Source organism: Thunnus thynnus, chromosome 8 (assembly GCF_963924715.1).
Source record: "Thunnus thynnus chromosome 8, fThuThy2.1, whole genome shotgun sequence".
Lineage (NCBI taxonomy): Eukaryota > Metazoa > Chordata > Actinopteri > Scombriformes > Scombridae > Thunnus > Thunnus thynnus.
Genome location: NC_089524.1, coordinates 34,300,880 through 34,315,631, shown reverse-complemented (window position 1 = coordinate 34,315,631; position 14,752 = coordinate 34,300,880). Strand labels below are relative to the sequence as shown.

The window sequence follows — 14,752 nt, the reverse complement described above, 5'->3', positions numbered from 1 at the left end:
ACTAAATAGTAATGTTTTTGTCTAATCCCATACATTATTTAGCTGACAAAACAAACTTTATCACATTGATGTAAAATCAAACCTAGCAGACTGTAGAATGGGATCCTGCAGTATATATATCACAATGTCACCAACCACTTCTGTCCCTGATGGTATATGCTTGTTTGTATCGCCCCTATAAGGTCCTCCACACCACAATGAAACACAAGTGTCACTTTGTTGAGAGAAGCTTCAATTTATTCACTGAAACTAAACAAAACAAACTGTGCACCCAGGAGACAGGAACTTATTTAGAACAATTAGAAAATGAGGATTGTAATATCACAGTTTGTCTAATGCAGTCTCACTCTTAAACACACACACACACACACACACACAGAGTTGGAGGACAAATGCAAAAAAAATAAAATAAAATTAAAAAAAAAAAAAAAAAATCAAAGCTTTGACTCATGTTGTTTTCAGGAAATGAATGTAATGATTGAATAAATTATAAAGGGGGTCAATTCAAAAGGAGCAGTACTACATCACACAGGAGAATTAAAAGTGCATGAACCAGACATCACAGACACTTAATTTACTTGACATCCCAACAGAGGCAATAATAAAAAAACTGGATGACAATGGGACCAAACAGTAGCACTGTGGGTAACTGTAGGATGCACACATACCATGGGGCTGACCACGTTCAGTAAATCACATTAAATTAGAAAATTCTCAACCGAAGCAGACGCACAAACAGAAGAAAAACATGTAAACCCTTCTCCCTTCTCTAATTTGAAGGCTAAAAAAGCAACAAAGGAATCAATAAAAAATAAATCTGACCTGACCCCACCTTCCACCCCTCCCCTGCCCCTGCACCTGAATAAATGCCGTATCAAAGGCCAGAGTCCATAGGGCTTTAGCTGATTTTCTGTCGATAGCTTGAACCTGCAGAGAGAAGCACACAGCAGTCCACCAACCAGCTCCTCTCCTTACAACTCATCCTTCTGTTTGGCGTTGTCGTCCACCTCTTCTGTCCCAGCGTCCTCATCCGTCTCCTCGTCCTCTTCCTCCTCCTCGTCCTCCTCGCCGTCTTCCTCGTCCTCTTCCTCACCCTCAGTGTCCTTCTTCTTGCTCTTCTCTTCCTCCTCCCTCAGTTTCCTTTCCATATCCTCCTGCTCCTCCTTCATCTTCTTCTCTGGTCCCTGGTGGCCAAAGAAGACAAGTTGTTTTAACGTTTATATAGGTAACAAGTATAATGCTGACCATCAGTTGATGGGCATCTTTTAAAAGGATTTTAGACACTTTAGTTTCATGATGTCATAGTGTACTAGGTTCACACTGCCCCAATTCTAACTTACTTTGGATTCAATACATAAATCAACTTTTTTTTTTTTTTTAATGTACAACACACCGTGTTTCCACACAAAAATACCAAGAAATGTCCACAAACAATAGTAGATTTAGTCATCAATGAATACACTCAGTCTTTCTCAACATGAAGTTTGGACTTTGAGAACTCTTTTTGTCCAAACAAACATTTGTTCCCATCCATACACACATACGGAGCAATGTGGGGTGTTTTACTTCAGAGCACTTCAGCATGTGGACAAAAGGAACCAAAGATTGACCTGTGCTACCACCTGAACTACAGATGCTCCTGAGATAAGGCTGTTCTCCTGGGGGGCTGATCATAAACATTGATTAGTCAGTCTTACTGGGTGCTGGCCTGCAGCAAACAACAATGCAGACTAAATAAGGCATACTTCTAACTTTTCTGCATTTTTGCCTCCTGCTCACTACTACTGTTGTTCTTCACTAGGAGGGTGTAGCACACTATTCCCACCAGATCATTCCTCCTATCAGTGAAGGTGTCCTGAAAAACAAGTCAGAGTTGCCAGTGCAGCAACAAGAAAGTGATCCCTAGCTGGCTTTCCACTCCCAATAAACACAGCTGTGTTTGTTGAAACACACAACCAAGGTAGTGCTACTGGGAATCAAACCCCCAGTCTATGAGGTGGTGGGCAAGAACTTTGGGCTGCTTTTCTTCACTGTCAATTGAATACCTTTGAGTTTCTGGACTGTTGGTCAGAACAGATAAGCACTGAATACACAGTGTGGTGTATAGTAGGCTCTACCTAGAGTATATAGTATATTAATATTATATTCTGAGCACAGTCCTACCTTAGTAACTCCCCAGGTTTCCTTTCCGAACTCCTCTGCTTCTTTGACATCATCAGTGATCAGGAAGTTGTCAAAGATGGTGCCAGATTTAACCTGCACAGAGACATTATTCACTCATAAAGTGCACATATACAATATGATGATAACTCATCATCCATTTCTATGACACATCATGATACATGTCTGTACGTAGGCCCAGTAATACAGTTATTACAACTCTCGACAGCTGAGTGGTAATCATTACCTGCCATAGGTCCAGGCCCAGGACTCCAATCTTGTCAAACTTGTACATGGTGGCATCATGAGTGTATTCTGGGTTATCGATCTCAGGGTGCACCCAGGCTCCCTTGTAATCGGGGTTGTCAATCTGCTTGGGTTTCCACTCGCCCTGCAAAGACAGCACAACAGGGGTTAGGACTAGAGGTCATACTGGGTTCTAGAGTAAATCCTTGATTGATGTAATGCTTTCAGAGTATTACCTCTCTACACTTCCCAAAGCCTTAAATACATTCATTTCTTTTTACAAATACTGGTCAAAGGATTTTAATCATTCCATCTACAAAGGCTTCAAACCCATGCAGCTTCACAAGCCATACCTTATATTCTGGGTTGGTGATCATGGGAGGTTCCCACTCTCCGTCCATGTCCTCGTCCCAGTCATCAGGCTTCTTGGCATCAGGGTCAGGGATGGTCTCTGGCTTTTCCCAGTCCTGGAAGGTAGCAACATCACAGTTACCACACAAGTCACTAAAAAATCCAATGTTAAAACTTTGTGCACATCATAAAACAGTAACAGTGCCTCAGCCCTGAATTGTCTTGATTTAATTGGTGAAAAGCCTGGATTATTCAGTTTTTCAAAAGTTGGCTACATTTTATGTCAGAGCGACAGACAATTTCATTGTCATATACGAATGAATGCTTTTGTTATGAACACCAATAGAGTGATTTAGGTAAAAATATGATTTTAGATAACATGTAAGATCTAGAGAAATCATCAATATCTGTTGGTGTAGTTAATTTACACAATAAAGAGTAATCATAAAATACACACAGAATCATATCAGTACACTTAAAATCAGAACCAATTCAAATTTAGTTTGGGATATTATGAGCACAAGATATAAAAGTATCCAACAGAGCAATGGAATGATTGGTTGTAACACTGGTCATGTAATTATGACATTTGTATGGAAATCTGTTGCTTATATATGTAAGAGTATGAAATGTATACACACACACAAGTGTGTGAAATGCACTTGCATCATAGGTATAAATTGCATACACTTGGATTGAGACGATCAATAAAATGTAGTTAAATCTAAATTTGAACGTTGGATTTAGAGTGCCTCTGCTATATAAGAGATTATATTACGGTTTCAGTTTATAACTAGAATATGTGTTGAGTAAGATACTGCAGCGCCCTCAGCTTTAAATGAACTGCTGTGCTGCAGCAGTAAAATGTCTGTGGCCAGAGTTCCATCCAAGCCAATCATGAGTACAATCACATGATCAGCACATGATTTCCCTTAAACCAATAAACCAATCCACTCACTGAAAAAGAATGCAATGTGTCTTCATTGATTAAGATTAATTCATTAATTAGCCAGTCTAGATTTGCACTGTGAATTCTATCTGCGCACTCTGATGTGTGAGTTTGTTAAGTTTATCTACATTTCTAGCACAGCATGCTTCGGGTAGTCGATCAAAGTGTACACAAATATGTCACAATTCTTGATGTGTGAGTAGCATTCATTACCTGAACCAAGACTCTGGTTCATAGAGTTATCTAGATATAACTTTGCTAAGTAAAACCCAGAACATCTCTTTTTAAAATCAGTTCATGCTCCAGAGTTGAGAGTTCCAGGTTTTCCTCGGAAAAGTTGAGTAGTTGACCTGGTAAATCTGCTTCTTGGAACTAGTCCTAGGTTTACCATAGAATGCATCCAGTCAGGTGATAATATCTCAGTAGTGTTGACAGTAAAAGGTATGATGAGATGTCTGAGACCGCCTGAGATTCCAAAGCTATTACACCCTCTTTGACAAAGCCTAGTCCCCATTCAGGTAGGGTTACAAGCGAGGAGTTCTAAATTCAGTGAACTAGTACTCATCAAGCATCTGAGAATACCAGTGGGACAGCAAGAAAGTTTCTAAAGTCCCAAGAGTTTCATGTCTTATCCCGAAACACAATTAGGTCAATATCCAAGCCATGATATGTTAAGTTAACCCGGCCCTGTTCTTCATATTTGGAAAAGTGAATTAGTTTGACTTGATTGCTGATTTGCAGTTCTTCAAAGCTGGCTTAAAATGTATCTGGAGCCTTTAATCCTGAACCTGCTTTATCAGAATATATAGGTTAATAATATCATTATTATTGAGAAACTAGTAAAATCTGTTGGTGTAATTAACACAATGTTCACCACAAAGACATAAATAATTATAGCTGATAAAATATACAACAGAAGAGAATATAACAACTTAACAAATTGACCGAATATTTAAAAAAAGAGAGACAAAATTCAATTAAAAGTGTGTGTTAAAAGACAAATGAAACCAGAAAATATGGCATTGAACTATGATATTATGGGGGATTTGTCATTTGAACACTGTCATTTATAATGGACTACTTAGATTGAAACAATCTAATTAAATAGGAGTAAGTTAATAATTTAAAGCTAAGTGCATGCTGGGGGCTTTCATACAAATACAGTACTTCCTAATATATCTGCAATCATATGATCAACACTTAGCCAATGGTTATGGCTCTCTACTCATGTTATCTTTATTTCAAAATAAATCACACTGTCAAGATAATATTATCCAGGTTTTGCGAATCAATCCTGTAACTGTTTGAAGAACCAAATTATCTGGATGACCATTAGCCTCAGCCTGTTAGTCTGAATTACTGAACCAGATGTGAAGAACTGTGCTCTGATCTCCTACCTCAGGCTTTGTGTCGTTGGGGTCGTCGATCTTGGCCCTGTCGTCCCAGTCACTGGGTTTCTTGGCCTCGGGGTCCTTGATCTTCTTCGGGGGCAGCATGTCCCAGTCGTCCTCCAGGGAACCTGACTCCACCTTCTCATTGTTGATCTTAACTTCGTACGTCTGGTCTGGATTCAGGATCAGTGTGTACAGGTGGGTCAGCTCATCATCCTGGAGAGAGGGGATGGAGGGACTTCAGAGTGAGCAAGAATCTTTAAATTCATGCTCACATAGGACAACAATCTAAAATATTCATGCAGTAGCTACCTTGCATTTGATGTCTTTCTTGATGAGGTGGTTCTGTCCCTTGTAGTTGAAAATCACATGAACCTTCTTTGTGCTGTAACCACAGATGTCAGGGCCTGGAGACAAAGGTCATCTTATGTTATTTATTTCATTTCTTTTATTTAAAATGACTAGATTTGACAGCTGAATGTAAAAATAACTTGTCAGTAAAATACAACAAGCATCCTTCAAAGCACTCTCTTCCTCAAACACTTGTGTTCCGTGGTTAGGCCTCACTGCCTCTAAAAGACAAACATGACTCACCAAACATGATGTAATACTGCGAGTCTCCATGCATGTCGCTCTGGTCGAGGTCAGAGGGGAAGATCTTGACATAGCCGCCTCCGCAGTCAATCTTCTGCTCGTGCTTGATGGTAAACTGGATAACCAGGGGCTTTCCCTCATTGCTAAATGGCTCAAAGCGGGCCGAGAGGGCGTAAAAGCGGGCGTCCTGGCTTGTCTGGATACCTGGTGTAGGTGAGAAAAATAACTAGGAATGAACAACTGTTAGCAACAAGGGCTCAAAGCCATTCATTGCTTTTGTTTGTGACTGTGCAGTATGGTTCCCTTGTAAAAGATTTTTTTAATTCTCATCAAAAGGGATCATGATTTATTTGGAGGAGGGGCCTTGTGTCAAAAATGTAGTGTTCGTTTTTTGTTAAATATTCCTAAATTAATCAAATGACCACACAGCAAACCTGTGGCCAGAGAGTATTACAGCATGGAAAACTGTAAACAATGCATTAAGAGTTTGCGGGTTTATAGGGGCCCAGTGGCAAATGTTTTACCCAAGGGCCTCCTAGCAGGTTATTTCAGTTCAGCATGTAATCTCAGCACATACTGCACAGGCCAACTCCTCGTCTTTTCAGCAGCTGCACTGAGAGCAGGTCATATACAAAACCCCTTTTACCTACATTTGCATGATACCAGTGATCTGCTAGTATTTGTGATATGAAAATGCACCCATTTCAGGCACATCCATTTGTATCAATTGTCTCTGACTTTAAGTCAAACACACAACACCATACAGAATATATGAGAATTACCTTTATCAGCCTCAGCATCCCCGTAGAACTTTCCAGCTGTCAGTTTCCACTGACCGTAGTCCGACTTGTGCTTCGACTCGGCCCACCGGCTGCTCCATCCGTCTGAAACACAGAAATCCAACTCAGCTGGTTACACCATCTTCCTGTTAGTTAAAACTGTATTATACATCTATTATACTGCTTATTCCAGACACCCACTTCAAATTGCGGCACTGCTTTTGCAGAAGAACACCGGAATTCGACGACTTTGCTTACAAAATAAAAGCGGACATTTTAAGAAACTAATAGAGAGGCACGCTTTGGCAATAACAGGGGTTTTGGTGGGGACGTATTATATATATATATTTCTCTTTTGCAACTGATTTACCACTAATACTGTTTTTAGCTTCAATTTTAGTCTGTATTTTTTCAAATCTTGACAGTTAAGAGGTCTACGGACTTTTTTTTTTTTTTTTTTTTTTTTTTTTTTTACATTTCCATCGAAGTTTTGCTTTAATTCCCTCTGGTTCGCACATTGAGGACAGTCAGAGTAGTTGGGTTATACCAAAAAGTCCTAACATGGTTCAGCGGCACAATATCAAAAGTGAAAGAATCTCTGGACTCATACCAGGATGTCAGCCTATGAATATTTTGGTATTCCCATACACAAAAATACTGCCTTGACTAAATTGTGACAACCTCCATTTTTCAAATAATATTTGAACATTTAGTTAATTTCTGTATTACTTTAGCTTAGCTGGTCTGTATTTTTTAGCTAACATTACCATCACCTGACTAACAGACATAACGTGGCCTAACGCTATTACACTGGGTTCAGTTATTAGTAAGGTCATTTTAAAGGAAACACTTTGTTTGACGTGCCAGATATTAAAGATAAACGACCAAATGATACGGCGGGCTGTTCAATGCAGTTAGCAGCAACTTTCACAACACAATCATTCATACATGAGGGAAGAAGACATGGAATAGGCTATACTGCACCTCCATCCAGAAACTGCTCCTTGAAGTAGACAGCAGCGTCAATAGTGACAGTTATCGATGCAAAAACCGCAAGAATGGCCACTGGAAGCTTCATGTTGGTGCCAGGGAGGTAAAGAGAGCTGCTCTGAGGTGAAACCAGCTAATAAAGCCTGCAGGAAACGTAACCTGAGAATTTCAACAGCGCCGAGCCCTGCACAGATGGCCGCGGCTCATTGGACGAACGTCTCGCCAATGAAATGAGACCACGAGTTAACTTTCGGAAACGCTCGGGTCATATCGGGCGAAGTTCGGAAAGGGGCGGAGGCTTCCTGAAAATAGGAACACGTTTCATTCATGGACGTATCATAAAAACTCTTATGATACATCCATGGTTTCACTCACCAGACAGGTTTCAGAGGGAAAAAGCCTTTAGCCTCGACTGTGTTCTTGTGTCCCAAAATACTCCAAAACAGACTAAGCTCGGTTTCATTTGGGGGGGCAGTGTTTGGCCTACTGCCGATGACATCAGCATGATCACGTTTGTTTGTTCTTCCAGTTTGATTCTTCATTAGTAAAGCTTTTGGAGGAGGAAACAGGGCTTCAGTTTAAATATCCCACAGTAGAAAAACAAGTTATTTTCTCGTTGTTTAAACGAGGAAACGTTTCTCCTTTTAACAACCAAATGTATTTCCTTGTTACGAAATTCGTTATAATGATAAAGTTTCCTTATAATAGTAACCTTTACTGTGACAAACAGACCAAAGCAAAGCTGACCAACCATAGGATTTTAATAGCAGATGTCTGATTTTGTCAATTCAAAATCTGAACGACCATTAAACCTTTTCTGGACATGAAAGAACTGTCGAGGAAATGATCTCTAAGTGGCGTATATATGTAACCATGGTAACACGCATGCGCATCAGCGTTTCCCCAAACAAGTGAAAAGCAGCTAAAACCTAACACCATGGTTAAAACAACGCTTTGCTGTGCTTGTGTCAGTCTGTATTGCGCAGTTCCTCATTAACAGTGAGTGAAACGTATTGTGTTAGTTCATCACATGTAACTGGTGAATTTTCAAAAGCTTCAGGTCTTAAACTCAACATCAACAAAAATGAGACTGAAAAGAAACTTGTTTAAACTATGTTTAATATCCCTGTGAAAAGATGTGTAAAATATCTTGGCATTCATATTTCAAAAGATATGGCTCTCAGACAGCAGCAAAATTTTTCATCCTAAACTTAACAAAACTGAATCAATCCTCAACATCTGGCTTCAGAGGGACCTTTCCATTTTTGGTTGTGTTATTAACAATGGCTGAAGGTGTATCAAGATTTGTTTATCCTGCTCTGTCACTTTTTGTTAATGATGTACTCTGTAAGGACATTAATAATTTATTTATCAAATTTGTGTGGAAATTAGACACCATCATCTCAAAAAAGAAATACTAAGTTGAGAGAGAGCAGAAGGAGGATTGGAAATCTTAAATTTTGTTAACCGCAACCATTATGGAATTTTATACCAAATAATATATTTAAAATATTAGGTGGCCTAAATTTTCTAATGGGGTGTAACTACACTGCCTCTAAATTTCTGACAGAACTCTCAAAGTTCTATCAGCAGACCTTATTGTCTTGGGAATCATATTATGTTCACAACTTTTCACCACATAAGGATATAATCTGGAACAACAGTAATATTACTGTTAACAATAAAAGTATATATAAAGAGAACTGGATAGAAAAAGGTAATAATCTTTGTGACAACTTTGTTTGATCTTTCTAGTTACAAAAAACTTTCTAAGAGACAAATCTTTTCCAGTTAGATACAAAGAATTTCTGTAATAAGGACTATATCTACAGGTATAATTGAGTTAATGAAATGTCACTTAGGTTATCAAAATGTTAATGTTCAAGTCCCTTGCTTAAATGTTGGTGGAACAAAATTAATAGACATGAAATGTACGAATAAAACACATGAGAAAAGACTTTCAAAACTATAAAAAGATTTCACCCAAAGGAAAAGCTTTTTGGAATTCACAATTAGATTACATTAACTGCTGCAAAGCATGGTTATGCCCCTTCCAATTTTGTTTGTCCAAGTTTGTTTATTATGTTTAGAATTTTATCCATTTTTTATAGTATGTTTTTTATTTATCACAATTTTTTACCTTCTCATATTTCATTTAATTGATATCAACCAGTTTTAAGCACTGTAATCTTGAACTATATAATATCCAAGCTGAATGTCTGTATATTCAGAATGTTCAATTAAGAATTTATTTAAAAAAAAACTATTTTGTTAGTTTGTGCAATAGTAACTAAATAGACAAGCTCAAATATAAAAATAGATAGAATAAATAAAAATAGAATAGAGAGATTAGAGATACAACCATAACTAGAATATTCTATTTACTGAATATACACTGCTCAATGATAGTAATATGCTATAATACACTGTACATTAGTGCAAGTCATGTGGATATTGCTATTAGGTAGTGAGGTGCAGATTGTTAGAAACAGATGTTAGACAGAATTAAGTGTACATTGATACATGTATAATTTACACAATATATAGACTATACATATGTAACTGTATATATATGCTCAGTGGTGTCTGCCATACACAGAACTACTCTGACAGAACAGAGTTTAGACAGAAAACAGAGTATAGAGATGTTTCTAAACAAACTACCATAACTGCAGTCTTCAGGATGAAGGAATATGTCACCCACTGCAGCAGTGTGACTCACTGATATGTCTTAATAGTTTTTGACCAATAATGGAGGTCTATGGCACAGAGGAATACTATATATCAGACCTTGGACACACACACATTACTTGTAGTCTAACCAAGATAAGTTCATTGTTGGTTTGGCTCTGCACATGAGATTTGTTGACAGTAAGAAAAATATAGAAAATTGCCGGCCAAATCCTTCAAAAATCAAATCAAAACCAATTTTCTCAACATTGTATTTATTGTCTTGGGACACCAGCCTTGTGATGTACTGTGGCTTTCTTTTCCAACTTGTGTTGAATTTTGTATTAGTCTACTGTATAGCCTATATTAATATAATGCATGATTAATGCTATGCAGAATAGCCTATTTACAACTTGGATTCATCGTAAAACTGAGATGCTTTGTTTTAACTCAGTTGCTACCTGCTTGGTAGTGTACTGTCCCAGTGGATGGCACGCTGTGATTGTATAGTTGTTTATAGAGAGTTTTGTACAACATCGTAATCAATGAAATTCACATGATAATGTTGGAAGAAAAACTCTGTAGAAAAATGCTGTACCTGTACATAGCATACAACGCTGAATAAAGTGGCAACAAAAAGCTGTTATGTAGCCTACCATACATAGAATGAATGAAAATATGTTAGGACTGAGCTGTGAGCAAGGATAGGTCTACATGGGTGAGGAAATCAGTTATTGACATTACAGTAATATCAATTTCCCATAACACTTACAACTACATAAACATAAGTTTTGGAAAAACCATGAAAGACTTAAGTATTTTCTCCTGTGTTTTCAGTCCATAACAGCTTGTGTGCACGTGCAGAGTATCTGTACAGTATCGGCTATGTCAAATTTGTACATCTTGAGAAAACAGAAAATACCCTGTTAACATGTCCATCTGCTTTCCATATTTTACAGCAGTTACCATGTGGGTTATTATTGGGAGTCCCTAAAAACTTGGCATTTCATTCGAATGGGCATGGTTTTGCAGGACATAACAGTGCACTCTATGGTGGGGTCCATGACCAACTCAGCCTGTACTCTGAGTGCACGTTCATGAGTTTTCCATGATGGAGGGCGAGTTATTTTTGTTTTGTACAAATAATGTAGGCTACTACTTTTAATTTTCACTATCCAGTCAGCTGGATAGCGAAATAAATAAATGTGGGGGCAAGTCAAAGCCTCTGACTGGTGAATGAACAGTATTACAGACCCAGCACAATCTGGGTGCTGGGTCTTACTGGGATTGTGAGTACAGCTTCATTAAGTTTTGTGTCAGTCAGGGCCAATATCATTCCAATTCATTCAGCAAAGCCCTCAGTCTCATCTTAAAAAGCATAGGAGTTGGTATTTGCCTCCTTGAAATTGACACGTTTATTTATTTCACTGCAGCAAGTTACAAGTTACACTATGGATTAATAAAAGTATCGTAATAAACTTTAATTATTAAAGATTTTTAGATAGTGTAAAGCTGCCACCACCTTTGTTAACCTGGTCTGGTCTGCTGCTGAAGAATGAGAATATTTACCACGCAGACAGGTATCTGAATAATAGAAAAATAGCCTTTATTAAGAAATGTCTGATACACAGTCCTGGGTCAACAATGGTCCTGGACAGGGAGACAAAAAGGGTTTAAAGCAGTTGAAATGACCCTCTCTACTATCTTATAGGGGTCCTTAAGTCCTTAAGTGCCTCTGCAGCTTGGGACACAATCTCTCCTCCTAACTTTGCTTAAAAACGCCTTTTGTTGACTAGAAGCCTTAGCCTGATGCTTCTTTACTGCCTCCACTGCAGTGGACAGTGTCTCCACTAAATGACTGACATATGCACTAACTGAAGGAAATGCCTCTCAAGCCCTCCACATCCAGCATTATGTCCACTGGGAAAACCATCTCCTGTCCAAACAATATCTTATATGAGGTGAAATCTGTACTAGCATGTATGCTGCTGCAATATGCCATCATTACATACGGTGACAAGATGTCCCAGCACAGCAATGTGCGATTAAATCGCTCAATGAGACCATCTGAATGGGAATGGTATGGGGAAATTCTTTTTTTTTGTGAATATTTAGAAGTTGACACAATTCTTTGAACAAAGTAGACTCAAAAGACCACCCCTGGTCAGAGTGAATGCTAGAGGGGGTCCCAAACCTACAAAACCACTCCTCCACTGGCACTTTAGCAATGGTGTAGGCCTCCTGGTTGGGCAGAGGGAATGTTTCTGTCCATTTTGAGAAACAGTCTCCTATAGCCACAATATATTTTTGTTTTTGTCAGCTGTCTCTGGCAAAGGGCCCAGAATGTCAAGTGCCACCCTTCCAAATGGCCTTGACACCATTGATGTTTGACGTGGAGGGCAAGGGAGGCACAATCCGTACATTGCCTATACAGCACTGTTTCACATCACCAAACCATCCCAGCCAGTAAAAGATCCTTAACCTCTCCCTGCAACTTCTGTACCCCTAAATGGCCACCTGTAGGAGCATCATGGAACTGAGCCAGAACTTTGGGAATCAGAGTCTGGGGAAGCCTGCACCTGAGATGCAGCATCTGAATTTGAGGTACCCTCACCAAACGTGTATCCCTCATCTGCAATTGTAACCACACTGAGGCATACTTTTAAAGGGCTGAATATTCAGGGAGGTCCCACCCCCTGTTTTATGAGTATCAACTGCTGTAATTCCACATCCTCACTCTGGGCCTTTGCTACTTCATCATCCACCCCCTCCTGATCTGCCTGTATTCTGGACCTCCCCTCCTGCACAGCAAACACACTTGAACCTTGGAGGGACTGCCCCATAGTGGCAACCTCTGTCCAACTGGCCCCTGGGGCTTCACCAACAAAAGCAGGTAGCCTAGAAAGAGCATCTGCATTAGCATGTGTTTTCCCTGGCCTATGGACAATTTTATATTAGAAACTAGCCAACTGCTCTACCCACCTAGCCAGCTGTCCTTCCAAGCCCTGAAAGTAGTGTAACCACCTGAGAGAGTTATGGTCTGTGTGCAGTATAAACTCCTTCCCCGACTAGTAGTGCTTAAAGTACTTTGTAAATGTCACCATACTTAGCAGCTCCTTCTTAGTGGTGGTGTACTTTCTTTCCTGTTATGTGAGAGCTCTGCTTGTGTAACATATGCCTGTGCATGTTACATACATGCAAGAGGCATACATTAGTTGTTCTTTAAATGGTCACTATGTCTAATAGCAAACTCTTTTAATATTGAATATAATTTTGTCAGTAATTTTACCTTTATCTAATAGTTGTGAGGTGTACATATTTGTGTTATTTTCATTATTTTATGCTGTTATCTTATATTTAATATTTAATACTTGGCTACATAGTATCCAAGGTAATGATGCAGCTGTAAAGCCCATCACCAAGGGAACAAGTCAGACCGGGCTTGTATCCCCCAGGTGAGTGTGTGACTATTAAATGGAAACCTGTAAATAATAATGTATAGCTGACCTGAGAGAGACTTTATTACTAATTATAACTATATTGACATTCAGAGTGATCATCTATGTGAACTGATTCATCTGTATCAATAGTGTCTTTGTGTAATCTGTAATACAATGAGTTTTTGATCCTGGTCAAGGTTAGACCGTTGGGCCTGTAATTTGTTATTTAACGGTTATTAAGCTTCGTCACAGAAATCATTTATTAGTATTGTAAGTTTCCTTTGATTATGATTTTATTTATATTAAATTGTTTTACTGAGACCAGGCTTGTATCCCCCAGATCCCGAAGTGCTTGTAAGCAATAAACAGACATCATTGAATCGACATCGGAGCTGTCTGGGTGTCTTCGTTGGAGTCAACTGATGTTACTAACTGTCAGCTGTTAGTCCACCATCATCATCACAACACAACACAGAGACTGTAGGCTGTCACTATTATCAGCAATATAAAAGAAGCTTAACGGGGGCATTATAAACTTTGAGGCTAATATAGTCCCCCGTTACACGTGCATATGCTACAACATTCTCAACACCATTGCTCTCCTGCAACAAGACTGCACCAATGCCTACATCGCTGGTGTCTGTATCCAAAATGAAAAGCCCTCATTTATTGAAATGAAACCATGTGAGAAGTTTGGTGCAGCTGTTAACAACTCATAGACATCTGAAATGTGACCCCGACTACACACTGCTTTTTGTGAGATGTCAAAAGCCAAAAAGGTTGGAAACAACTGGTTTCATCTTTAACAATGTGTTGTATTTTAAAAGCTTGACATATTATCCATTGTGTCAAATCTTCATCTGAAAAGTAACTAAAGCTGTCAATTAAATGCAGTGGAGTAGAGAGTACAATATTTCCCTATGAAATGTAGTGGAGTGGAAGTATAATGTAGCAATTGTACATGAGTACAGTATTTGTGTAAATGTACTTGGTTGCTTTCCACCACTGCCTGTCTACCACACAAGGAACAACCAAAGTCAGAATTTTTACATGACATAAAGTCTTCAAAGTTATCATTTTCAAGTACCTTCCTTGTTCATAAACGGAAGATTTAACATGATATTTTTACTCCAGACTTCACTGATTTGGTTATGTTTCTTCAGCAGAGACCTAACAACAGCA

The 14,752-nt window shown here is 38.8% G+C and overlaps 1 protein-coding gene across 1 annotated transcript; it reads right to left on the bottom strand.

Moving 5' to 3' along the window:
- Positions 1 to 211: 211 nt before the first annotated feature.
- On the bottom strand, positions 212 to 7,655 carry calr3a (calreticulin 3a). The gene is made up of 9 exons (XM_067598027.1): positions 7,455 to 7,655; positions 6,474 to 6,575; positions 5,692 to 5,895; positions 5,410 to 5,504; positions 5,104 to 5,313; positions 2,760 to 2,873; positions 2,408 to 2,551; positions 2,164 to 2,256; positions 212 to 1,184 (listed from the first exon to the last, which is right to left on the bottom strand). The coding sequence occupies exons 1-9, from the start codon at positions 7,546 to 7,548 to the stop codon at positions 972 to 974; spliced, it is 1,269 nt and encodes a 422-aa protein (XP_067454128.1). The 5' UTR covers positions 7,549 to 7,655; the 3' UTR covers positions 212 to 971.
- Positions 7,656 to 14,752: the final 7,097 nt, after the last annotated feature.

Bases quoted from the DNA above. Each gene is read 5' to 3' on its own strand.
- calr3a (XM_067598027.1), bottom strand. From the start codon at position 7,548: ATGAAGCTTCCAGTGGCCATTCTTGCGGTTTTTGCATCGATAACTGTC. The intron at 2,874-5,103 runs GTAGGAGATCAG...GCTACCTTCCAG, and splicing joins CCAACGACACAAAGCCTGAG to GACTGGGAAAAGCCAGAGAC. The intron at 2,257-2,407 runs GTAATGATTACC...GTCTCTGTGCAG, and splicing joins TGGGCCTGGACCTATGGCAG to GTTAAATCTGGCACCATCTT.